Source organism: Notolabrus celidotus, chromosome 5, assembly GCF_009762535.1.
Source record: "Notolabrus celidotus isolate fNotCel1 chromosome 5, fNotCel1.pri, whole genome shotgun sequence".
Taxonomy (NCBI): domain Eukaryota; kingdom Metazoa; phylum Chordata; class Actinopteri; order Labriformes; family Labridae; genus Notolabrus; species Notolabrus celidotus.
The window spans coordinates 13917382-13942566 of NC_048276.1; the positions used below are offsets into that span (position 1 = coordinate 13917382).

The 25185-nt window shown below is 38.1% G+C and overlaps 4 protein-coding genes across 10 annotated transcripts in view; 3 read left to right on the forward strand and 1 right to left on the reverse strand.

The window, feature by feature from the left end:
- The first annotated feature begins 11129 nt into the window (after window positions 1-11129).
- LOC117812691 (olfactory receptor 52D1-like) lies at window positions 11130-12092 on the forward strand. Its single transcript, XM_034683600.1, has one exon. The coding sequence runs from the start codon at window positions 11130-11132 to the stop codon at window positions 12090-12092; it is 963 nt and encodes a 320-aa protein (XP_034539491.1).
- Window positions 12093-14190: 2098 nt separating this feature from the next.
- On the forward strand, window positions 14191-15117 carry LOC117812692 (olfactory receptor 52D1-like). The gene has a single exon (XM_034683601.1). The coding sequence runs from the start codon at window positions 14191-14193 to the stop codon at window positions 15115-15117; it is 927 nt and encodes a 308-aa protein (XP_034539492.1).
- A 3741-nt stretch (window positions 15118-18858) lies between these two features.
- Window positions 18859-20194, forward strand: LOC117812694 (olfactory receptor 4K14-like). The gene is made up of 2 exons (XM_034683602.1): window positions 18859-18867; window positions 19220-20194. The coding sequence occupies exons 1-2, from the start codon at window positions 18859-18861 to the stop codon at window positions 20192-20194; spliced, it is 984 nt and encodes a 327-aa protein (XP_034539493.1).
- Window positions 20195-22764: 2570 nt separating this feature from the next.
- Window positions 22765-25185, reverse strand: part of LOC117812236 (connector enhancer of kinase suppressor of ras 2-like) — a 46002-nt gene continuing 43581 nt past the window's right edge. For all 7 annotated transcript variants that reach the window (XM_034682884.1, XM_034682889.1, XM_034682888.1 and 4 more), the window contains exons 21-22: window positions 23086-23285; window positions 22765-23001 (exon numbers count right to left, since the gene is read on the reverse strand). In XM_034682884.1, coding sequence (XP_034538775.1) covers window positions 22954-23001; window positions 23086-23285 — 248 coding nt within the window. In that variant the 3' untranslated portion in view covers window positions 22765-22953. The remainder of the gene's footprint in view (window positions 23002-23085; window positions 23286-25185) is intronic.

Below are 25185 nucleotides of genomic sequence, written 5' to 3' on the forward strand. Positions count from 1 at the left end.
ATATTAATTTTTCCTCACTTTGAGAAAAAAAGTTGCTGAGCGCCGTGTGCCCCCTGTCAGCAGTTTGATTGTAGGACAAATTTGAACTAGCAGTCACTTTTATTGAAAAATTGCAGTTAATGTCTTCTCTGTAATTTCAAAAGTCATCCCGTGGGCCAGATTGGAATCTCTGCCAGGCCGGTTTTGGCCCGTGGGCCGCATGTTTGAAACCCCTGCATTAAGACCTCAGGAATACATACTCCACACTAATTACAAACACCCAGAAATAATTTGATGACATGAAAAGTAACAGAAAAACTGCCATACCAGCTAGGTCAGGCACAGTAATATCCAGTTGTGAGAAAAAGGTATCCAACAGCACACAACCACCATGAAAGGTGTAGAGTGCTTACATAGTAGTTATTTTCTTTGCCTTTGTAATTATGTATTTGTCTGATCTTTATTTTATTTATTTTACCTTTATTTTACCAGGTAAAAATGACCTTACAAACATGACCTGACTAAGAGGCGCCAACAGGAACACATACACACAAATAGACATATAAACATAAAATAGAACAAAAGTGAACAAGTAACAAGTAATGTGCGCAAGGTGTAAAAAAGCATGTGTGTATATATAAGTATGCATGTAAGTAAAGTCAGAAGTGATCAGTAGGAGCAACAGTCAAGTACAATCTGTTGAAGTTTAAGCTTGAAGGTTGTGAGTGGAGTCAAAGTTGACTCTTAATCTTAACAGGTATGACTGCAGTTTTTATCTTCAGCTACCATCACTCACATGTCAACTTTTTTTTTTTGAAAGCAAAGTAACCATTTTCAGTTTTTCCATTTAAGACAATCACTCCCTGTTTTTTATGTTCATTTTATAAGTGCATGCTCATCAGTATAGTGTTTGGAGAAAACCATGCACAGTGCTTGTTCTTTGCTTTCCTTAGCCAATGGATGATTACTGTTTGTTTAAATTAATCTTAAATAGCACATGAAAACCAAATTAATCTTACATAGGTAGAGAGGGATACCATAAAGCCTTTCATGAATTGCCCTTTATTATAGGAAAATGACATTAGGTAGGCTATGTGTGAGGAAGAGATACCACATTTAAGAATGTATGCCATACAGAGGCTGACAGACTGGTTTTACTGTCTGTAACAGATTACAGTCAGGCAGGCATGCATCTGTCCACAGACCAGCAGGTCACATGGGGGGACTTTCATTTACTCTGGCAAGTGAGTTGCATGTCAGTTGTAGGAGATTAGTCCCCTGTGGGAAATCTGCTTTTGGATTACTTTAAAGGGTAGCATGCTGTCTAAGGGACAGAGAACTCTCAGTTCTTCAGTTAGGAAGCCACAATACTGCCCTCAAGTGATGGGATCTTTGTACTGTCACTGTGCTGGAACGTTTTATCACCCATACCACCAGATAGTCAAGCCCTACTTAGCAGCTATGCTAGTCAACAGATTATGAAACCATTCTCTCTGTGGTTATTTTTTTCTACTTTACTTCCTTCACTAAAGCTGCTCTGAAAAAACTACTGTCATAAGAGAGTCATCAGGGAGCAGCAGCTTGATGCACCTTTGAAAAACGATTTAGGTGTGAAATAAGTTTGTCAAGGTAGAAGTTGAGAAGACTGACAGGATTATTTTTTTTCTTTTCTTTTTTTCCCTGTGGTGCTACAACACACTGCTCTCTTTAATGTGAGTCAGGTAGCCTGTGGAGCTAATCCACTATTGCCAATGTCAACACCTAACCCTCACTGCAAGGCCTCATGATGCCAGCTGAGGTAGTTATATTTTTAAGAGGTGCATGATGAGTCAGAGTGTTATACCCGTATAACTCTCTGCAAGCTCTTTCCTCTTCCAGAGAAAATTATGCATGCATCTTTAGCCTTACTACCAAGAGACAAAAAGGCTTTCCAGACAACTGACAAACTCTGTATTTGCTGAAGAGACATGGAGGAATGAGTTGAAATCATTCAGGCTAACCAACCCTAAAAGGCTGCTAGGATCATTAAAACTCATGATCAGAAAGTTTAGGACCAATCAAACAAACTGACAGGCTTCTTTTCCCACAGCCTTAGCATTTTGGGCTGATGATTTTATGTGTGTTCCTGTAGTGAAGCAAGAGAAAGGCCAAAGCTTTACCACTATAGGGGCAAGAAGTGATGGGGAAATGTATTTAACCCTAAAGTAGAGGTGAAGTGAAAATGATTAGAGTCTAACCAAAAAATAATAAATGCTCTACAAAACCAATAGACAACATAAGAGGAATCTGGTTGCTACTTTATGATACCCTGACATTGACTAAAGTCTGTAGTTATCGGCTCTTGCACTAAGAGTCCACAAGGTTGAATCTTCTCACCTTCGTTGTTCGCACTGTAAACCTATGACCGTGTTAGCCATCAGGATCCCAGTATAATGATTAAATTTGCCAATGATATTGCTCTGACAGGCCTTTTAAATGACAATGAGAAGAATTACAGAGCCAAGATAAAGCACTTCTATAACTTGTGTCTGGACAACTCTGATTTTAAACACAAAATCAATAACATAAATGATTATTGAATTTAACGGAAACTCCTCTCTGTCCCCTGTAATTATGAATGACACAATTGAAATTGTACAAAAGCATAAGTATTTGAGCATGGTTATTGACAACAAAGGCTCACTATCATCTCCTCCTTTTGCGTGAACTTTGAAGTTTTAATGTTGACAATACTATGTGAAGTTGGGATTCATTGAGAGTGTATTTACCTTTTGCATCCAGTAGTAGGGGGCAGCATTGTCTGAGAAGCTACTGAGCAGTTTTTCTTACATGATGTATCAGTACTCCCGGATTTGGTTAACAAGATCAGATCAGACATACCCACTGGTTCACCTTTGTCCTGAATGTTTGCTATGAACTCCAGGGTGAAGGCACAGAATGCCTCGGATGAGGACTGGAAAAAGCATCACATCTTTTGTCCCACTGCTCAATAAGCTCTGATAGCAGAGTCTAAACCTTGCACGCAGCACCTTATTAAACATGACACTTGATATTCCTCATAAGTAATCATGAAATGTTTGATCATACTCTATTTCAATAACTCTTTTCATGATTATTATAATGTGTTGCCTTGTATTACTGCTGTTATCTTTGTCCTGTGTGTGTTTTTATGCTCTTGGTGCACAGAAAAGCACTCTAGTGGCAATAAAGGTTTGAATCATTCATTCAAATGCATTTAAAGGTGAGTGAAGAGCAATTTGATTGGTCCACTGAGGGCCAGATGGAAGTCAGTGTTACTAATAACTATTGCAGCACTTAAAGAAGGCCCAACAACAAAGAAGCCTTCAAACCCTCTAAGAAGTCATAAAACATGACACAATATATGAATGAAATGGTACAAAAACATAATAGCACTGAAGCAAACCATATTGAAACAGAAATAAGCTAATCCCATAGATGTGTTGCCATGAGTTAGTTTGTATACTTGCAAGATATGATACAGTTTTCCAAACTCATCAAAAGAATGATTAAAATTATACCCTAAGAATCTATATGATGCTCGCTGTGCATAACATGAACAGGTATATGTTTGATTTAGAATATCGCATAGTTATTCAACACAAGCAGGGATGCAAAGTCAACTTATAAAACTCACACAGTTATTTTTATTCTTCCTTTAAGGCTTGTCTGCACCTCTTTTCTCACCATCAGCTGCAGGCATTTTAGCACTCTGATGTAACACAGCTTCTCACAGGGAGGGCTGCTCTTTTGTATTGACTGTGTGAAACATTGGTCTTGAATATCTCAGTTTTTATTAAAACTGTGGTCATGTCTCTTCATGAGGTATGATGTCGAACATGAGTCGAATATCAAGACTGCCTCATTATCCCTGGAACAATTGGGATTACCCCTGACTCTCTGGAGGTTACCTTGGGGAAGAGAACTAGGACTAAATTAAAAAATGTCCTGGTTTTCGAAGGTAATCCTCTGCACAGTGTTTTTAATGGACTGAGAAGCTCCTTCAGTTAGGAACTGGTGATGCTGCAGTGCTCCACAGAATGTCTTAGAAGGTCCTTTGTTCCTGTAGCAGTCCGATTTTTTAATGAACACTTGAAGCCATGGATCTGACCCATAGCTGTTAATTATGCCTCAAATGGTGTGACTGTGTTATTTGTTTATTTATTTATTGTGTTTTATGATTGTATTGTTGATTGCTTGTTGATTCTGCGAACAGACCCTTGTGGTATATGAATGTCCCCCCACAGGGGATCAATAAAGTTCTCTAATCTAATCTAATCTAATCTGATTTATCAGATTTTGAAAAGTCTGAAATTAAAAATAACTTTGTGTGAACCTATGTTAGAAGCATGAAAAAGATAATGCTAAAGCTGACCCTTACAGTTGACAATGAATCGCCAATGATTGCAAGCATTCAAACATGGCCGTTGGGAGCAGTATGGACATAATGTGTGTGTGTGATGTGCAGCTTAGAGACACTTAAATTGAATCCTCATGTTTTGTGTATTTCAAATTTGATCTTTTATAACTATAGTCTGAAACATAGGATGTTAAACTTTGATTTCAATGAGAACTCAGGTTTGTACACTGGGAGATGTTCTCATTTTAGCCTTTAGTATAAATTCAAATTGTGTTGTAGACAGCAGTCCAAATTTAGAGTTAAGCTTTGGGTTAAAAGTATAAAATTATGAAATAATTGTGAATGAGACAGACCGAACACAGGTCCCTGTGCATAGATGGGATTGTAGTTTATCTATGCCACCAGCATGTGCAGTAGTTATGACTCAATTCAGGTTTTATGGTTCATCCTGAAGTTCAAGGCTCTTACATTACCTACATTACATAGGGCCGGCTGTGGCTCAGTGGGTAGAGCCAGACATCTGTGAATTGGAAGGTTGGCGGTTCGATTCCAGCTCCTCCAGTTCCATGCAGAAGCATCCCTGGGCAAGACACTGAACGCCAAATGTACATTACTGTTGTTCAGCAGGGTGTGAATGTGTCATCTATTAATGAGATTAGCTAATACTGATGGTGCCTTACTATATAGCAGCCTCTACCATCAGTGAGTGTGCTTTGAGTAGTCAGAAGACTAGAAAAGCGTTATAGATGTAAGTCCATTTACCATTTACATTCTTCCTCCAATAAAAGCATGCATTTCATTAGTTAGAGCTAGTTTCAAGACCAGTTTCAGACCTACCGGCCAACAGCATGTTTAGACAGTATATGAGCAAAATTACTGGAGTTGAGGATAGACATGTATGCACGCCAAACATGAAGGGTAAAAGACAAAGGGCTCTAAACCAGGTGGAAGATCTACAAATCCAAATCACAGGAAGTCTTTTTCTGAAGAGTAATCCAAGCCAAGGAGGTTAAGTGTTATTTATTACTCCATTTTAATCGTTTCATTTGCATTGAAATGAGCAAAAAACTAAACACAAGTTAATCAGACATTCAGCCAATTATGATTCCCCACACAGTGACTTCTGTCACTGTCATCTTCTGTGGCGCCCTGCAAGTCTTCCACCTCGGCTGAATTACATTATTCCAGACTATCATGACTGACCAGGCACGTTTCCCATACCATCACCCCCAACTCATAGAAAATGGGATACACAGCACCTGGAGATAAACCAGAAACAATGCATCAGATTTCAAAAGCAAATAGTTAGATATGATATCTTAACATACTGCGCCTGAGAATCAAGACTTACTGGAAGCCTTTCCCACAGCCAAGAGGTCCAAAGAACATTTCTGTTGGGAGGCAAACCTTTCTACACACTCCACTCAGACTCGGGCAAGACCAAGGGAAGGATGCAGCCTCATTCTCCACAGCTGCAATCATGGGAAATATTGCAGTTATATTTAATGTTAGAGCCCTTAGCTGTAAGTAAAATAAATAAATTATTAATAAACACTGGGAAGAAGATTCTAGCTGCAGAGAAATACAGAGGTAAAGACTTACTGTTAAGCAGGAGGACTACCAAGAGCACCAGAGCAACCACTCGAAAACAAGCCATTTTTGCGTCTGACACAGTTGTCCAGAAAATGAAGATTCAGGCCCGAGTGTGTTGGTATTTTGGTCCGAGGGGAGGAGTGAAGATAATATGAAACAGCATACTGGTCACTGGGTTTTATATTAGGGCATTAGTAGTATCCTAAAGGGAACATGCCTTCAATAATCACATTTCAGAAACCTACATCATTGTGCCAAACTCGTGACCAAATGTTTGTCAGGAGACAAACACGCCAAATAAGCAGCTTGTTTTGCAGCAGATTGAAAACGCATGCACATCCTTAACTTTGTTGCTTGTAGACATTTGCAGACAGAGGCCAGCTTTCTCAGCATTAGAAAAGGCATTTTCTCACTCAGCTATTTCTGTGCAGGAGAGGAAAGTTGTGGAAACGGGGGAGAATTTTGTAAACAGAATTAGCATTAAAATTTAAGATGTAGCGTACAAACCTGTCTGAGAGGGGGACTCTATTCTGTGAAACCAATAACTGATTAAACATTCTTTTTGATCCCTTTTACTGGAGTAGTGTGACTGTCACATGGTTTGCACATTGATCAGAGGCCAAACATCAAGGAAGAAGGGAAAACACACATGAGAAAGTCAGAGTGCGATCTCTGGGTTTAACCTCAACTGTGAAAAATCTGTTTTGCAGAATCTGTAGTATTTTTCTTAGTGTTTCGGCCTACATTCTAAACAATGAAATGAAACCACAGCAAATGAAAGAACATTTCACAGTTGTTGATGAACAAAATTAGATTACAATTACCAGGCTATAAATAAGAGAAGCACCCTGTTTTTGAGCACCAAAGCAAATGCACTGACAGTAGGGGCTGTGCATGTAACTGCGTGTGTGTTTGTGTACAAGTCTGAGCCAGTCATCGTGTCTATTTGTTACACTCTGTACTTGCACATTCCCTTGCATTTGAGGTTTTGAGATACTCTTCCACCTCCAACCTGGATGAACAATTCTGTCAAGTCACCTGCCTTCCTGCCCACTTGTGGAATATTCATGAAATGAAAAAAAGACTTTCTGGGTGTTAAATATTGCATGACAACCAAAACACGTAAGGGTAAGTTACCAGAAAGACACTTTTTCACTAGAAGGGCATGAAGAGGGCACTTTGCCACATATAATTCACAAGGAAGGCATCAAGGGCAATTTTCTACATTCAATCTACTGCGGGGCACCTACAGAAAGGGCACCAGAGAAGGCATTTTGTAATGTTTCATCTTCTTCAGTGAAATCCAAGAGGGAACCTCAGCAGGGTTATTTTTGGACTCTGGAGAAAGGTAGAAGGTCAAAGTCTGAGTCTTGCGAGATTGAGGATGCTATGCACAGTGTGCAGAAGAAAAACAGTAAAACCTCAGTCAAGAGGAATGAAACTTTAAAACCAGGCCTGATATTGCTGTAAATAATCTGTCATGTTTATGTTTTTGTCGGTTTGTTATAGGACTATTTTTATTTATTTCCCCTTTATTACTAATTTTGTTTTGTTTTGTTTTTGTCTGTTTTCTTTTTTGTTATTTTGTCATTGTTTGTGTGTCTTCACTTGAGTGTTTGAAGAGTTCATTTGCAAAAACAGATAACTCTGTTTTTATAAATGTTCAAAAAACATGTTTCTGTTGGATATAGACTCCTAATAAAGTTACATTTTCAAGATACCTCTTATTAGTCATTTTGACTTAGTCAAAGCCACCCAACCTCAGTTGATTGATAATACCAAAAGCTAGTAAAAGAAAAGATATGTTTTTTGAAACATTTAAAAAAAATTTAAAAGTGAGTTATCTGTTTTTGCAAATGAACTCTTCATTTGTAAAAACTAATACATTACAAATCAGAAAAAAACAAAACAAAGACAGACCATCGTCTGATTTATGTGACATTTTTCACACATGTATCGTGTCGGCGTGGGATGGAAGTACTCTCCAAGTGCTCATATAATTTTTGGACCATTGAGATAGTCATGCCTTTAAGTACAATACTAACAAGTACAAAACTATTAGTTAAACTAATCTGAAACACTCTATATCCAACACAATGTAACAGTTAGACAGAAAAGAGAGTTGTCTTATACCAACCGCCCAGTCATATCATATAAGGGTTTAAGATATGACTGGGTGGTTGGTATAAAACAACTTGATGACCTACAGAGTAATGGCTGCAAATCGCGCCAATAACACATTATTGTTGTGATTTGCACTCGCTCAAAGGTCATAACCTCTCAGTTTCATCAGTGTTGCATCAGAGTTGTCCAAAGGGAAGTCATTACAGTTTACCTCCCTCTCTATTCTCAAGGTGCTGGCCAAAGTGGTCTACGGTAGAATAACAGTGGTGTCTAATTGCTTTCCAGAGGAATATTACAGAGAGTGGACTAATGACCTCTAATCAGCCTGTTTATCCAGGTATGACTTACATCATCGATGCTGAAAATGTTGCAACACCTTTGCTGCAACACAGACTTTATCAGCAAAGAAGTGTTTTTTGTCCGTAACACAGAGTCAGTTCACACTCAAACGCATTTTTAAGGTAAGGTGGGTGAAATTGTCATTCAGAGAAGGGAAACTAAAATATGAACTGCAAGTAAAATTAGTCATTCTCCTGATATTCAAGATTGCAACGTTGGTAACAAATACTCATTGATTTGTTGCTTTTCTTCAACAGAGGGCCAGTCATAAATGTTGAGGGGCCACACTCACATAACCACATTGTGATTGCAATAGAGCACAGTCTGATGACAACCTCAGGCAATTATTGAGTTTTGCAGAGGCCTTGTTTTAGTCAAATGCACAGTTACCTTGGGCTAGTTTCTCATGATCTGTATAGCATCAGTTGACCAAATCAGGTTTATCCTTGTTTCTGGATCATTCCTGGGTTTACTAGCTGTGACAGTCAACAAAAAATTAACAAAACTTGCTCTTTTGACCTTAAGAACATCCATGCAGCTGAGCACTTTCCTACCATCCTCTAACACAGATGATCAGAAACATCTCACTTGGAGCATGGCCTGGGCTAAGAGAAATAAACTACTGTATGAAAGAATCATCATGACAAAATGTTATCTTCATCCTTCCCGAAAGAAAATATTGCTGGTGCAATAAATAAAAAGTAATAAACAGATGAATTTAGAGCAAGGGTTCCCAAACTTTTCAGCCAGTGACCCTTAATATAGGTGCCAAAGACTCGCTACTCCCACTGTCCCTCAAAGTGAATAAATGTTTCTTCATACTTAATTTAGCTGGTCTGCAGAAAAATTGCCAACCTACATGCACATACATGTTGCAGTATTTCCTGTGCTGTGATGAATTAACTTACAGCTACTTGCATTTTTTAATAAACTGCTACCTAACCTTAACCTAAGGAGCTATCTGGGAACATAGAAAGAGAGAAAACTAATGTAAATTTTGTATTTTTATGGTTTTATTTTAAATTGAACTACTGTTTAGGAAATATTTTTACAATAATGAGTAAAACATGCAAACAAGACCACTTAAAAAATTGATTCTGGGGCGCCATTAGTGGCCTATAGTGGTCTAAGGGGGCACCCCATATACAGAGGCCATGGTCCTCATTGCAGTGGTCACAGGTTCGACTCCTGGCCTCTACTTTTTGCTGCATGTCTTCCCCCACTCTCTGCTCCCCACATTTCCTGTCTCTCCAGCTTTCCTGTCCAATAAATTAAGAAAATGCCAGAATGAATTAATTCTGAAAGACATCTCACGACCCCCTATTAGTGTCTTGCGTCACCCCAGGGTGTCCCGACCCACACTTTGGAAGGTTAGAGTTAATTTTTCATATTGTATAAACCTATTTTTTACAGTCTATGGTATAAACACATGCAGATATCTGTATCCACTATATGTGCATCTCTTTACCTCAAACACACACTACCATGACACTGATGGTGTGTGACATTTAAAACCACAGCTGTAGTGACCTTAATTGTTTCTTCTTATAGAACACTACATTTATGGGATCTGGTCTATTTTTTATACTAGGGTCATATAAGAGAAAACAAGGATACAGAAAATTTAGGAATAAATCAACCAACAAAAGAATGAAAAACTGAATGTTTACTCAAGCCTCTTTTAGATATGACAAAAAGCATACCTCCAAAGCCTGCAAATACTCCATTTTGACTTACAGTTAGTCTGCAAGATAGTGGTCTGTGTTTAATACTTATAAATTGGCAATTAAGCTATCTGACCGTCTCTTTAGCACATACAGGATTAACAGTTGGAATTTTTACCTCTGGTAGCATCAGAAAAATATTCATGTTCAGGCTGGTTAGCATGCATACACAAACACACAGAAGGACTATTACAGTACACTGGGTCATGTTTCATCGAAAACAAAAGCCAGAGAAGCTGCTGTCATCAAACTGTACTAAAATTCTGTGCTCACAGCTCCAGATTATCTCAGTCAGTGTTTTGTAGTTTGCACACCTTCACTCTAAAGTGTGGGTGTGAGACTGATCTTGAAGGCTGAACAAACAGCCTTAGTCTCATCAAAGAGTCAAGGTTACAAAATATATTGTAACCATTGGAGCAAGGAAATGAAGATACAAAAGTTCAGAAAGAGACATGATACCATTTCTGTCTATTCCCTCCTCATGTCATAATAAATGTTATATTTCTACAATGTTTAAAGCATCAGGTTGTTCCAATGTGTGTTATGTGCACCCTTTGCAAATGCGTCTAAATCCATATCAGCCAATTGTTTTTTCTATACCAATCATGCTCACTTGTGTGAAGGGAAGATGTAACATACGTTGGTAACTATGGCAAAAAGTATAGTTAGTGACGTCAACACATTACTGAGGTTCATTATTAAGGCGCCACCCAAGAACGAGAGACACACTCTGCTGCATTTAGAGGAGGAGGAGGAGGAATCATAGGTAACTGTTCCTGAAATGTTGGTTTATGTATTCTGTACCAGCAACTTGGACACATTGTTGATTTTGTGATTTCATTTCATGGTTGAGCAATCATTACCTGCAAATTCTAGTAAAATGCCTAATAAAACTCATAAAAAAGCTGTTTATATTATAAAATGTGCATCGTGTGAAGTCTTAAGACTGTGTCAAAATGATCATGTTTTTCTTTTCAGGACTGAAGTGAGACATGGACAACACAACAGTGCTGACATTCACAATGACAGCATATGCTGTGATGGAAAACCACAAACATGGACTGTTTACTGTATTCCTCCTGCTGTATCTCATCACCATTACTTTGAATTCACTGCTCGTTGTTGTCATACGCCAAAACAAAGAGCTGCATCAACCTATGAATGTGTTCACATGTGTGTTATCCATCAATGAAATATACGGCACCACTGCGTTATTACCTGCGGTCATGGCTGTGCTGCTGTCTGACAAACATGAAACCAGTGTGCAGTGGTGTCTGGCTCAGGTCTACTTCCTACACACATATGCTTCTGCTGAGTTCTTTATATTAGCTGTTATGGGATATGACAGATATGTTGCCATCTGTTATCCACTGCATTACCACAGCATCATGTCTCATTCAAAGATAGGAAAGCTTGTTGCATTAGCAAGTCTTTACCCCCTCATTTTGTTTGCGTGTTATTACGCTCTGACCTTACAGCTCAGCTTCTGTGGAAAACTAGTGCCAAAATTATACTGTGTGAACTTCGAAGTGGTCAAAAACGCGTGTTCAGATCCATCATACATAAGTATAGTTGGGCTTGTGCTTATTCTGGCTTTTGTTGTGCCTCAGGTTGGGATGATTTTTTTCTCCTATGTACAAATTGCAAGAGTGTGTCGAAGATTATTGAGACAATCTCAAGGCAGTGCTCTTAAAACATGTATCCCTCATTTATTTTCTTTGATGAACTACACCATTGGCTCCATGTTTGAAGTCATCCAAACTAGATTTAACATGAGACATGTAGCTGTTGAGGTACGGATCTTCCTCTCTTTATATTTTGTCATCATCCCATCAGTTTTCAACCCAGTGCTGTACGGACTGGGGACTCACTTGGTGAGGGTTCATATACTGAAACTGTTATTTAGACATAAGATCCTGTCTAAAAAGCTAAATAAGACACTGGTTGCAGGTTAAATACTGACTAATCTACTCCACAAAGCATTGAAATATCATGAGAAGTGTTTCGAATGTTAGAGGCAAATATCTTTGATTTAAAATTTAATTCATGTAATATTTATTTTGATGTGATCAAACATCTTTCAATTGCAATGCTTTTATAAAAGTTGTAACTTGAACAAGCCCCAAAGGTTCCACTATAATGTTGCTTTCCTTTTTCCTGCTTTCTACTCTTCTAATATTGCTAATCATAAACAAATCAAATAATGCATCTGTAGTTCAAACTAAATATTTAAATGAAGTGAATATAATCTATTTTAGCTAATATGTATCGCTTTTGTTACTCATAGTTATGTTGGCAAGATCGTCTTAGTTTCAGATAGAGGCATCAAAGATGTAAATTATAAAATGATTTTATGTACAGGTTCTCTTACTTTTGGTTATTGTGATTATTATGATCATTATTGTCTGTTTTCTAATGTTCTTAAATGTGTCGCTTTTTGTGTATCATTGCAAACTTAGCTTATCTTTCCTGACACTGTGATGCCTGCAAGTGAAGACTGATGGTGAAAGAAAAAACAATAAACACAAGTGTACATATACCATAAAGATTGTATCAGGATCCTGATATCTCTGGTTATTTCACCTACAGAAAGTTTAAAATAGTAATGCCAGCTTTAGAGGCATTTTACAGAAACAATGATGAAATTCTAATGAGATGAATTAGAAAAAAAGCTTACAAAGTTTACACAGGAACTAGGAATAACCAAAGCAACTCTTATCCTCTGAATTTCAACAGTAGTTTAACATTTTCTTGTAGTTTGCTGATCTGTATAATCATTGCATTTGTGCATAAATTGTAATTGTACATTGTAACAGATATATCAGTAAATATATATCTAGTATAGTGAGGTTGTTTAATAATCATTTAAGCCAACACATGAACCTTCAGCCTCATGCTGACTGCCACTGATAGTAAAACGTCAGTTATATTGCAGGACAGAACTTTGTGACCTTGTCAGGACAGACTAATGAAGTAATCATGCTTTAGTAATAATGGTCATATGACCTGTACAATGACCTTTGTAAAGTGTCATACGCAGTAATTTGCATTAGATAAAATTCAAAGTGTGAAAACACCTGTCATCAAGCATCACAGTCCAGGAGGTTGAACTTAGTCAATTCAAGTCAACTTTATTTATATAGCACATTTAAAAAATAACCGCCGTTGGCCTAAGTGCTGTACAAGCTTAGATTCATGCTCTCTTCTTTCGTCATCAGTAGCCTTTGCAGCAGCTGCTGCCATCTGAGACAACATATCAGACTTAAAAAAAGAAGATGAATCAAAATCACATTTCATAACCTTTTCATCTTATAAAACAATAAAATAAAAAACATTCAACAGACAACCATTTTTTATTCAAAAATGTGTGACTCCCCTTTTAATAGGAAGTCCATGGACAGACTGAACTCCCCTAAACAAGTGCTTGGTTCTGCCTCTGAAGCAAATAGTAAATATTACTTTAGTTAAGCTTAGCATCGTTTAGTAAATTATAGAAAAAATATACACTTTGTAGATTAAGTTTGTGTAACGTATACAGCAGACAGTGGGCACCCAAAAATAAAAGGCACATTTCAGAAATTAAACAATTTTTAAAATGTATTGAAAGCTACTAATGAAATAGAAACAAATGTCTGGATTTTCCCTATCCATTGGCTTTGCAGCTGCTTATCAACTTAATAACAACAATTTATCAGACTGTCGATGTTCATGCTAGCTACGACCTGAGACACACCAGTGAATCATGATAACAATATTTGAGCTTCCCTCCCTGGGCATGAAGGCAGAAGAAGATGGCTAATGTATTACTGTATGTGTTTTGCAGATACTAAAAAAAAGTCATCATGCTGATTAGCCAAACCACCATACAGTATAATACACAGGTTAACACGTGACTTTAATTTGAAGTGGAACAAATGCCAAGGGTATAAAAGTACAGTTGAATGCAGGAAGGGAGGAGGCCTCCATACACAAAGGTAAAGCTTGCCATCTCACACTGAGTTGTACAGTATATTCTGAATCAATTTATGATTTTTTTTTTTATATGGTGCCAGAATGAGTAATTTCTCTGAAGTGACAGCTATCAATCTATCTGCTTACTATGGGATGGATGACCTGAAGCCAATGTATTTCTGTATATTTCTGACAGTGTACTTAACCATTATTGTTGAAAATGTGGTCTTGATAAGGTTGGTGTACCAAGAAAAGACTTTGCATGAGCCGATGTATTTATTGCTGTGTAACTTGGCAGTGAATGGTCTGTATGGAGGTACAGCTTTATTGCCAGCAATGCTCAGCAAACTGCTGTCACACTCGTATGAGATATCTGTACCGCTTTGTCAGACACAGATCTATGCTGTGCACACGTATGCCACCACTGAATTTACAATTCTTGCAGCGATGAGTTATGACAGGTATGTGGCTATTTGTTATCCCCTGCGTTATCATACCATCATGCCACAGAGAGTTGTTAAACTCATTGTTTTCACCTGGCTTTACCCTTTTCTTGCCTTCCTGACTGTTATAGTTTTCACTCTTCAGTTGAGGTTTTGTGAAAGAACAATAGAAAAGGTGTACTGCACGAATTACTTATTAGTGAAACTCGCTTGTACTGACACATCCATTGTGAATATAGTTGGCCTGTTATCTGCAGTTCTATACACACTCCCACAGCTTGTTATGATTTTTTATTCCTATGGACATATCCTCAGAATATGTGCGGTATCATTCAGCAAATCCAAGCTCAAAGCCCTCCGTACCTGCACCCCCCACCTCCTAGCAATATTCAACTATTCAATTGGGTGCTTTCTTGAAATAGCACAAAGTCGATTTAACATTCGTCACCTGCCTTACCAATCAAAGTTGTTTTTATCTATGTATTTTTTGATTTTCCCACCCATTCTTAATCCAGCCATTTATGGACTGAGTATTCAGCACATAAGGGCTCGTCTGTTTAGGATATTCAGCAGAAAAGGGAATTAAGTGGGAAGTTGTCATTATGCTCAACAAAGGTGTCAAGACAATGGTAACTCATCACATGCAGAATCTCCTGTCCCTTCTTTTTGATAACTCAAATTTGATATCTAAGGCACCAGAACAAAACTAAAACAACAAGCATGGAGAAAAAATAGTGTTGGATTTGTGTCTCAAAATGTAACTCAGCCTCTGTGCTTATTGTGTATCAGTTTGATTGACCTCTCAAACACCGAAAAATACATCTGTCTGCAATGTTCACCACTCTTTATTTTCTTTGCTGTTGTGGATTTCACACTGGAACTTTAAATACATATTTCTCTTTCACACATTGTGCCTGCTCTGGAAACTCTTTTAGATTATTGTAGTTTTATTGTTTGAGGAACTAATTCTTAGAAATATGAAATATTTCAGATTATTTTGGTTATAAAAAATTGTGATTTCACATCAGCCTATGGAACATGTACATCCAGGATTGTTGGCAGTGCGGAAAAGGTGCTGAGCAAACAGACTCTTATCCCTTCATTGAGATCAGGGGGATTGTGAATTTTGACAGTCTAGGTTACAACTGACTATGCTTAATACCTGAAATATGTTTTTCTGCGCATCCTTTGTAATTTTGCAATGATGTATCTAAGGTTATTAATTGTAAAAAAACAAAACAGATATTAATAAACAAAGCATGGAAACAATTGAATGGTGAATTTACAGAGAAGCTTGAACATGCACACTCTCCCAATCACAAGCTAGACTATTACAGACTATCAACCTTTTAACCACTTATTACAGTGATTAAACATGATATTTGTATAACTTGAAAAGCACATGAATGGTACCTTAGCTGTCATACAAGGGAAATTAGATGAGTAATGAGTAGCAGTTTGGTTTGATTTGTTATCTCTAAATATATAAATCTTGGCACCTGTGAGTAACAAATAACAATGCAGGGTTTGTGTGGTAGAAAAGTGTACAATGTGATGCCAAACTAAATTATAGCTGCATGAAAGCTGCTCAGTAAAACAAGTTCTGTTTATTTTGGCTCAGTTCACTTCATGTTGTCATATTTTACCCTGTATTAGTTTTTTTAAATGCATCTCCAATAAGCTTAACCAAGCATTTGTTGTTAAAGTTTTTAGATGAGTGTATCTGAGTTGATTTATATGGTGGCCAAAAGGGGCGAACACTGAGAATTTGGGCAGTATATTCATTTATATATATAATATATAAAATACATGCAAATTTCAAAACACATACAAGAGTAGAGGAAATATATAATTGGAAACATGTCAAAGAAAGCCAATACAAATTAATGCAAACATATGTCTAAACTCAGAAAGTAAACATACAACTGTCATAAAGAAGCGTTCCAGTCCTGTAAAGGGTGTTATTTGTAACAGCTTCATATTTATAAAGACAGAGATGAAGTACTATGTTAACATATTGTAGCGTTCTGCTTATGGATGTTACGGACGACAATGGTACGATTTGCATGGGCTTTATTAAGAACTTCACAGGCTACTGTGGGCCGCAGCCAACGCCAAACAACAACATTAGAAACTCCGAACATGGCTCATCTTCATTCATTCATCAGCCTTCATCCGTCTCTCTCCCTACTCCCCTACACACACACACACACACACACACACACACACACACACACACACACATCTCCTGCCTCTATTCTCCCTCACCCAATCATCACTGGTCAACACATTCACTGACATTAAGGAAATCTTTGTACTGAACATCACCTAACTAACTAACTAACTAACTAACTAACTAACTAACTAACTAACTAACTAACTAACTAACTGACTGACTAACTAACTACTTCATAACTTATTAATAACTAACTTTAGCAAACACCATAAAACCAATCCGTTACAATATCATCAGACAACAAAATGATAGATGAGGGTTTCTGAAGGCCTCTCTAACAACTGTGCCAGAAACACAACCACTTAGCTTGTACTTAAAAACCTTAAGCAACTCAGCATTTTTGTGACTGGGGGGATGTTGGTTTTCAAGAGTAAAGCACGTAAGCTTCAGGATGCCTGGAGGTTGAATTTGTTGGGCATAGGACATGTTGGGGGATGCTGGCCAAGTTTTATAAATGGAAGTAATGTTACGTACAGCAGTAAAGAGGATTTACAGCAGCTCTGGCCAGATCTCAGACTCAAGGGAAGGAGAAGACATGACAAGGATGGGGAGGAAGGGTAGGGCATCAATTAGTGCCCATCTCTGGAGGCCTTTAATGAGGGTTTTGAGAGCGTCAGTCAGGTCGATAATAACTAAACCCCACAAGAAATCCATGTGGCTAGCCCTTGTCAAGGGCTGTTACTGTGGCCTAAATCTCTTTTGCTCATTCAATGTAATCTGGTTCACTGCCTTGACCTTCTAGCTACATTAATGTTACTCACTGTTCACATAGTACACCATGAGTCTGCTTAGTTCCCCCTGCCAAGGCTTGAGAACTTTGGCTAAAGTGTTGGTCAACAGCTAGGACAGATGCCTTATTCAGGGATGTGATTCTTCTGGATTAATGGAGGACTGCCAATCACATTGATGTTCCTCCTGTCTGAGGTTCAACATTTGACCAGGGCCTCCTTTTGCAGCACTCTAGAATAATTTTATGACCACCCCCTGACTAGAATACGTCCAATAACAGGGCACCACTCAGGTTCAGATTGAGAAGTACATACCTCCCAATCACCCCATTCAGGTTTCTCCATTTATACCCAACTCCAACAGTTGGGGTTAGCTGATACTTGTGAGTATACCTATACCTTTTCAAGAGCCTCTTAACCATAACAACTCTGAAAAGAAGACAGGGCTTCAGCCATACTCCAGGATTCTGGTTCCAGAACTTGGGCATGGGCATGATCCTAGCTATATCTAGTTAGTGATGTTCAACCTCCAGTTAAGGTTCCTTCCAGGCAGAAAGGTGACATCCACATATCAAAACCCAGTCTACGTTGCCATGGTTCAGCACACCAAGGCCTCCACCTAAGCCTGCCACCCAGTTTACATTGCACCCAACTCCCACCCCTGTACCCCTAGGATGGTGAGCCCACAAGGCAGCAGCTCTTCAGTCTGGGCCTGGCCTCACCCCAGGTCGATAGGGTGGCTGTGGCTCAGTGGTAGAGTTGGTCGTCTCTCACACTGGAGGTTGAGAGTTCAATCCCAGGTCCAGTTGTTCAAAGTGTCCTTGGGCAAGACCCTTAACACTGAACTGCCCCTTGTGGCTGTGCCATCAGTGTGTGAATGAGATTAGTTCATACTGATAGGCTGCTTTACATAGTAGCCTCTGCTGTCAGTGTATGAATGGGTGAATGTGCCTTTTTCATGTAAAAGTGCTTTGAGTGGTCAGAAGACTAGAATACAGCACAATGTAAACACAGTCCATTTACCATTTTGCTCCTTGGAGGAGAGCCTGGTCATCATTTTGTGGTCTGATAATCAAAAAAATGACAAGAAAAGTCAGTGTTCAGTATCTTCCCTCTCCGTTGTAGAAGTAAAGCTGTTCCATTTAATGCCTTTTACAGGCCTTTTGCTTGTTTAGCTTTGTTTAACTAATTTTATGATTTTTCATTGTAATGCAAATTTGTGTGTAATTTTCTTTTATTAAGATGTGCTTTGTTCAAAGAAATACTTTACAACAACAAACTCTTATAAACAAAAATTAACAAGGAATCACATAAGCTTCATCAATACACTAGTTTTATGAGAATGGAGAAATTAAATAGATAAATGGTAAAGGTAATGTTTTTTCTGTATTCATCATTTCAGAAATTGCAGTATTGTCAGCGGAGCATTATTTTTTTTAAATTTTCTGCTTTTATATTTGATTTTCAATAAATGTGTGTGAAGATACCTTTTGTATTTGTTTGAAATGTAGAAGTTGATAACACGTGCAGCTTAAACCCCACCCTCACATGGTAGAAGTGGGGGATTCGTCATGGTGAAACCACATGATCCAATTTCAACGAGGAATTGATGCTTAGGGTATAAAAGTACAGTTAAATACAGGATGAAAGGGGGCTTCACACAAAGGTAAAACCTGTTTGTCTCAGATTGTGTTGTAGAGTTGTAAATTGTACTGTGGTCACAGGATTACAGAGGTGCTGTACTGTTTATTTGTGTCAACATGAACAATTTCTCTGAAGTCACATCTATTAATCTATCTGCTTACTATGGGATGGGTGATCTGAAGCCATTGTACTTCTGCATTTTCTTAATTGTATACATTACCATTATCTTTGAAAATGTAGTTATTCTCGGATTGGTTTATCGTGAAAAGTCTTTGCATGAGCCGATGTATTTATTACTGTGTAACTTGGCAGTGAATGGTCTGTATGGAGGTACAGCTTTACTGCCAGCAATGCTCAGCAAACTGCTGTCGCACTCGTATGAGATATCTGTACCGCTTTGTCAGACACAGATCTATGCTGTGCACACGTATGCCATCACTGAATTTACAATTCTTGCAGCGATGAGTTATGACAGGTATGTGGCTATTTGTTATCCCCTGCTTTATCATACCATCATGCCACAGAGAGTTGTTAAACTCATTGTTTTCACCTGGCTTTACCCTTTTCTTGCCTTTCTCATTGTTTTAATTTTCACTCTTCAGTTGAGGTTTTGTGAAAGAACAATAGAAAAGGTATACTGCATGAATTACTTATTAGTGAAACTTGCCTGTACTGACACATCTATTGCCAACATAGTTGGCCTGCTATCTGTAGCTCTGTATACACTTCCACAGATTGCTATCATTTTTTATTCCTATGGACACATTCTGAGAATATGTGTAATGTCAGTTAGAGGATCTAATGTTAAAGCCCTCCGTACCTGCACCCCCCACCTCTTAGCAGTATCAAACTATTCAATTGGGTGCTTTATCGAAATAGCACAAAGTCGATTTAACATCCGTCACCTGCCTTACCAAACAAAGTTGTTTTTATCTATTTATTTTTTGATTTTCCCACCCATTCTTAATCCAGCCATTTATGTCCTGAGTATTCAGCACATAAGGGTTCGTCTGTTTAGGATATTCAGCAGAAATAAAAGGACAGGACCTCAGTAGCAAAGAGTAATCTTGTTATTGTGCTTTTAAAATTAGTTCTGCCTGCAGAAAACTATAGAAACACATGCCCAAACAGAATCGTCTGACTCTCCCTCCCTTGTCGTCACATTACCTTTCTCAATTTCTCAATCACAAAAACACACAGCACATAGAAAAATTAGAGCTGAGTTTACATCATGCTGTGTAGAATCCCTGTCCCATTAGCAGGCTAAAGTTTGGGCTTTGTTCATGTGATGCATTGAGTTTCTGTCAGTCTGTCTGTACCTTTGTGGATTATGATGTAATTAAACACAAGTTCACCATGTTGCTTAATTAAACATATATCTGTCTGTTACACTTTGTCCTGTATGCCCTGCATATTCATTATGCTCACAGTCTGTCTGTTTTTTGCCAATATATGCTAATTACAATCTCAGCTGTAAAAGTTATGAAATCTATTATCTTTCTTTGAGGAATTATTTGTTAATTTTTTGTTGTTGAAATTTTGTTACAGGGATTTTAAAAAATAGTTTATGTTAACATGCTGGCAATGTTGAGCTGAAAATATGATACTCAATACTTGAAAGCTTATATATTTATTTTAATGCAGATAGAAATATAAAAAGTTGCTCTGTATAATTACCTGAATTTAATAAATAATAAAATGATCTCAAATCATAAATTTTTTCTTCTGTTTTCTTCGTGTTGTTTTCTTAAAAATATTAGATACATTAAAAAATGTTTATCTAATATGATCAAAAATGTTTAAAAGTTTGTGCAATGCGTGTTAAATGTATGAAAAACAAACTTGATGAGGAAAGTGGTTATTTTACTCATCAATACAATGTTTCAGTCAAATGAATGAGTTTACTTAGGATTAAAACATCCATTCATCCACCCATCATCTTGACCGCTTGTCCCGTTAGGGGTTAAGGGGGGCTGGAGCCTATCCCAGCTGGCTTCGGGCGGAAGGCAGGGTACACCCTGGACAGGTCGCCACCCTATCACAGGGCTAACACAGAGAGACAGACAACCATTCACGCACACACTCACACCTACGGGCAATTTAGAGTGATCAATCAACCTGGTAAGCATGTTTTTGGACTGTGGGAGGAAGCCGGAGCACCTGGAGAGAACCCATGCATGCACGGGGAGAACATACAAACTCCACACAGAAAGGCACCTGCCCGGCGATTCGAACCAGGAACCTTCTAGCTGTGAGGCAACAGCACTACCCACTGCACCACCGTGCAGCCTAGAATTAAGTTTAGCTGATCATTTTCAAATAATATGCCACAAATCTGCAGTCTCCTTTCATTAGACTAATGTCTGTGAAATTAGAAGACTTTTATCTCTATTTTCTAACTAACATAAGCCAGTTATCCCTGTATTCCTGTTTCACCCTGACAGAAAAATGTATGTAACAGAATGACACATCCTTTTGGATACGTGTGTATGAACTCTTTTCTACTATTAATCCTCTTCTGGACTGCTTACTTTTATTTGTTTAATTTTACACATCTTACAGTATAACAATGCCTGAGGCGCATGAATTACATTTGCATTGTGTTATCATTCTCTGAGTCATACCCTGTTAGGCTCCAGGAATGCTTTTCTAAAAATACTTTCTTTAATGTGATTATGAGGAACAAAGCTAATAAACAATGGCTCTTATGTGTGCCCATGCCATACTTTATTCAATTAAAAAAAAAAAAAAAAAAAAGTCATGGAGCTACAATGTGGCACACTTGTGCAATGTCAGTCAATTTCCAATGGCATGGTAATGTGTTTTAGTCATACAAAGCATGCTTGTACATTAAACACTTAATAAATACAGCTATTTGTCTTTTTGTGGCCAACACTTTCAGGGTGAAAGAGTGAAATAAGTCTTAAAAACACAAAGTGGCGGTGGTGGGGAGGGACGGGTCAACACAGGAATTCTCCAGACCAACGCACTTAGAAATACAAAACTGATTTACAAACAATTAGGTGGATGGCATGCATACAAAAATAGACATCTATTCTGATCATTCCTTTTTAATTTACAATACTGGTTATCATTATTGCCAAGCGTCCTACTTTGTGCTCCTGTTTTGAGGAATAGCTTGCGTTCTGTATCATCTCTTGTCCGTCTTGGAAAAGTACAATGTACATTCACAATCACTGAGGCACAGCACTTGATTTACAATTTGTATAAGTACCCCAAAACATTGTGTGGACACTGTAGTAATGTAATATTAAATATTTATATAAATGCTTAACATCCTGTACACTCATGGAACAAACATACCCTCAAATCATACACACATGCATAACAAAATGTTGTGTACATCCAAAATAGCGTCCGCTTACTGAGCGACTGTACACAACTCCAGCATTATGTTCAAAACAGAAGCGAGAAGAGATGGCCATGCATGTGAGCGATGATTTTACAAAGCTCTCCCACAAGTTTTGGACACAAATGCAAAGTGCTTAAACCCTGTCTTAGACCCTGTGAGTCTGTGAGATAATTCATCAACCCAGGACTCTTTTTTTGCCTTCTGTAACAGCCCTAATATTTAATACATGTAAAGAAAGAGAGAGATCGGGTGCAGGGGGAGAATAAGTCTTTATGCTCCTGAACGATGTGAGAGGCTGAGGGAGTGAAAAAAGGAAATGATTTGTGGAGCCGAGCAGGGGAAAGATGTTTTTTTGTGCCTTTTATCTCCAGCAGAGGGACGTCAGCTGTGTGAGGCACAGGCAGAGGCATTATGTTTGAGGTTGAATCAACACACTGATCTTCACCCTAAATAACCCAAAGAGCGGTGTGTATCTTGAAGAGGGACATTCTGTAAGGAGAAAAGAAAAAGAGTATTAATTAGTTATAAGTCCAGCCACTGGTGAGAGTGATTTCTCAAGACAAGTTTTTAAACCTTGAGTGAGCTATTGAGGACCCGAAGGCGATGAAGCTTGTCATTGAGCAGTGGGTCGTTGACTCTGCGGACAAATGAGCGTTTGTACTCAAGGCGGCTGGCTGATCTGTGGTCAGCTGAGGTGGACAGACTAGTCTGCTCCAGAGCCCGGTACAGATCTCCAAGAGAGTCCGCCTGCATCCTGCATTCCCGTCTACGGCCTGAGAGGAAGCAAACCAACAGATTTGATATTATTAGATTTCATATAGCCTGCTATTTTCCCTTTTTTAAACTGAACAAATACATTTCACAGACATAAACCTCTACAAAATCATGTTAGCAGTAAATCTCTCACTAATGCAGCATACGAACCTGTAGGCAGACTCTCTCTGCCCACACATTCACACAACTGACTGTTACCTGCCCGGCAGGAAATGGCAGAGAGCCGAGTGAACAAGTGGCTGGCAAAGTGACTCAAAAAAAAGCTGACAGCAAGGTCAGTGGATTATCCTGACTGACATTTTCCTGGAAAGAAATGTAGCTTTTGAGTTTTTCAGATGAAATTGTTCTTTGATGAGAGTGCCAGCGTTTAAGTGTGTTCAGGCGACATATAATGATTGAGAAGACGCTCCGCCTGTGTGTTGCATAAAGTCGTGCACATAGTGTACTTAATTCAAATTACTCTGCACACCACACTGCACAGACATTCCATTACAAGTTAAAGTACAGCAATGGATACTTTACTATTGAAGACATACCCTGAAATCATGATATGTTTAACATTTTTCTTAATTTTGTTAAACAGTAGCTAGAATATTTAAATTTTCTGTCACTTAATCTCCATCAACCCGTTATGTGGGCGTGTGTGTGCCTGTGTGTATTTGTACGTGGGTCTGTGTGTGTATGTGCGTGTGTGTTATTTTACAGGTTTAAGGTATGCACTTTTACTTGTGCGATTGATATTCTGATATGTTGGCCATGTTTTATCTGGTCCAGCTCCGGACATTCACGTGATTATGCTCTACGGCACTTTAATGCACTAACTTGCACTTTAGTATAACTTATTATGCTCTTGAGATAGATTATTGTTTTCATTGTCATGCTACCATGATGTGCTGTTTTCATGAACTCTGTTTTGACCTGCTGGGGACTACGGATGAAAATTTGCCTTATGGCTAACTCTGGCATATTTACATTGATGCAAAAGCTGAAATGTTCATTAATATGTACTGTACCTTTAAATAAATGAATAAATAAATAAATAAATAAATACATTTCAAGTTTAATTTTATGCTCTGTAGACTAGTTAATAACAATTAATCCTATTTTATAAGCTCCACACAATTTTTCTGAACTCAATTTAAGAATTAAAATATCTTAAATATTCTATCACTGTGAGAACAATAACTGCCTCTGAATTGTGATGGAGTATTAAGTTGCATTAAAGTACAGTGAATCCACTTTGCAGGTACAATGCAACACTGTTTGAATAAAGTACTCTTTAAGTAACAAAGTTGAGAGTTAAATCTTTGTTTTAAATCTTGATGCAGAAAAAAGAAAATATCTGAAAACCTCAGCAAATAGAAACTAAACTACAAATGAAAACTTCTGTTCATGTTCTGTGACCTGCAGAGTTTACTTCTCATGCAAAAGGTAATCTTATTAATCCTTGGAAGATGTTCTTGAGTGGATCTTATTGTGTAGAATTAGAATGCCTTTATTTTACATGGGTGGCAAAATATTGTAAAAAATAGCCAACATGTTACAACCTACTCAGGTTTTTCCTGGAAGTAGCGTGCTGATGAAGACCTGAGTAGGTTGCAAAGCACCATTTTTACATTTTGCCATGTACAAAAAAAAGGTCATTTTATTTCTACACAAATCCAACAGCATGCCTTAGAGTGTTTCTTCATCAGCAGTTGCTTGCTGACAATAGCCATGATGAAGACCTGAATAGGTCACATCACGTCAGCTATTTTTACTACACTTTGCCACGTGAAATGAAGGCGTCTTAATTCTACACAAATCTGACACTGTGCCTCGGAGTGTGTTTTTTGAAGGACAGCTGCACTCTCCCTTTTTGACTGAGCTCACTTGTTACCCGTGCAGCCATCCCTTCAC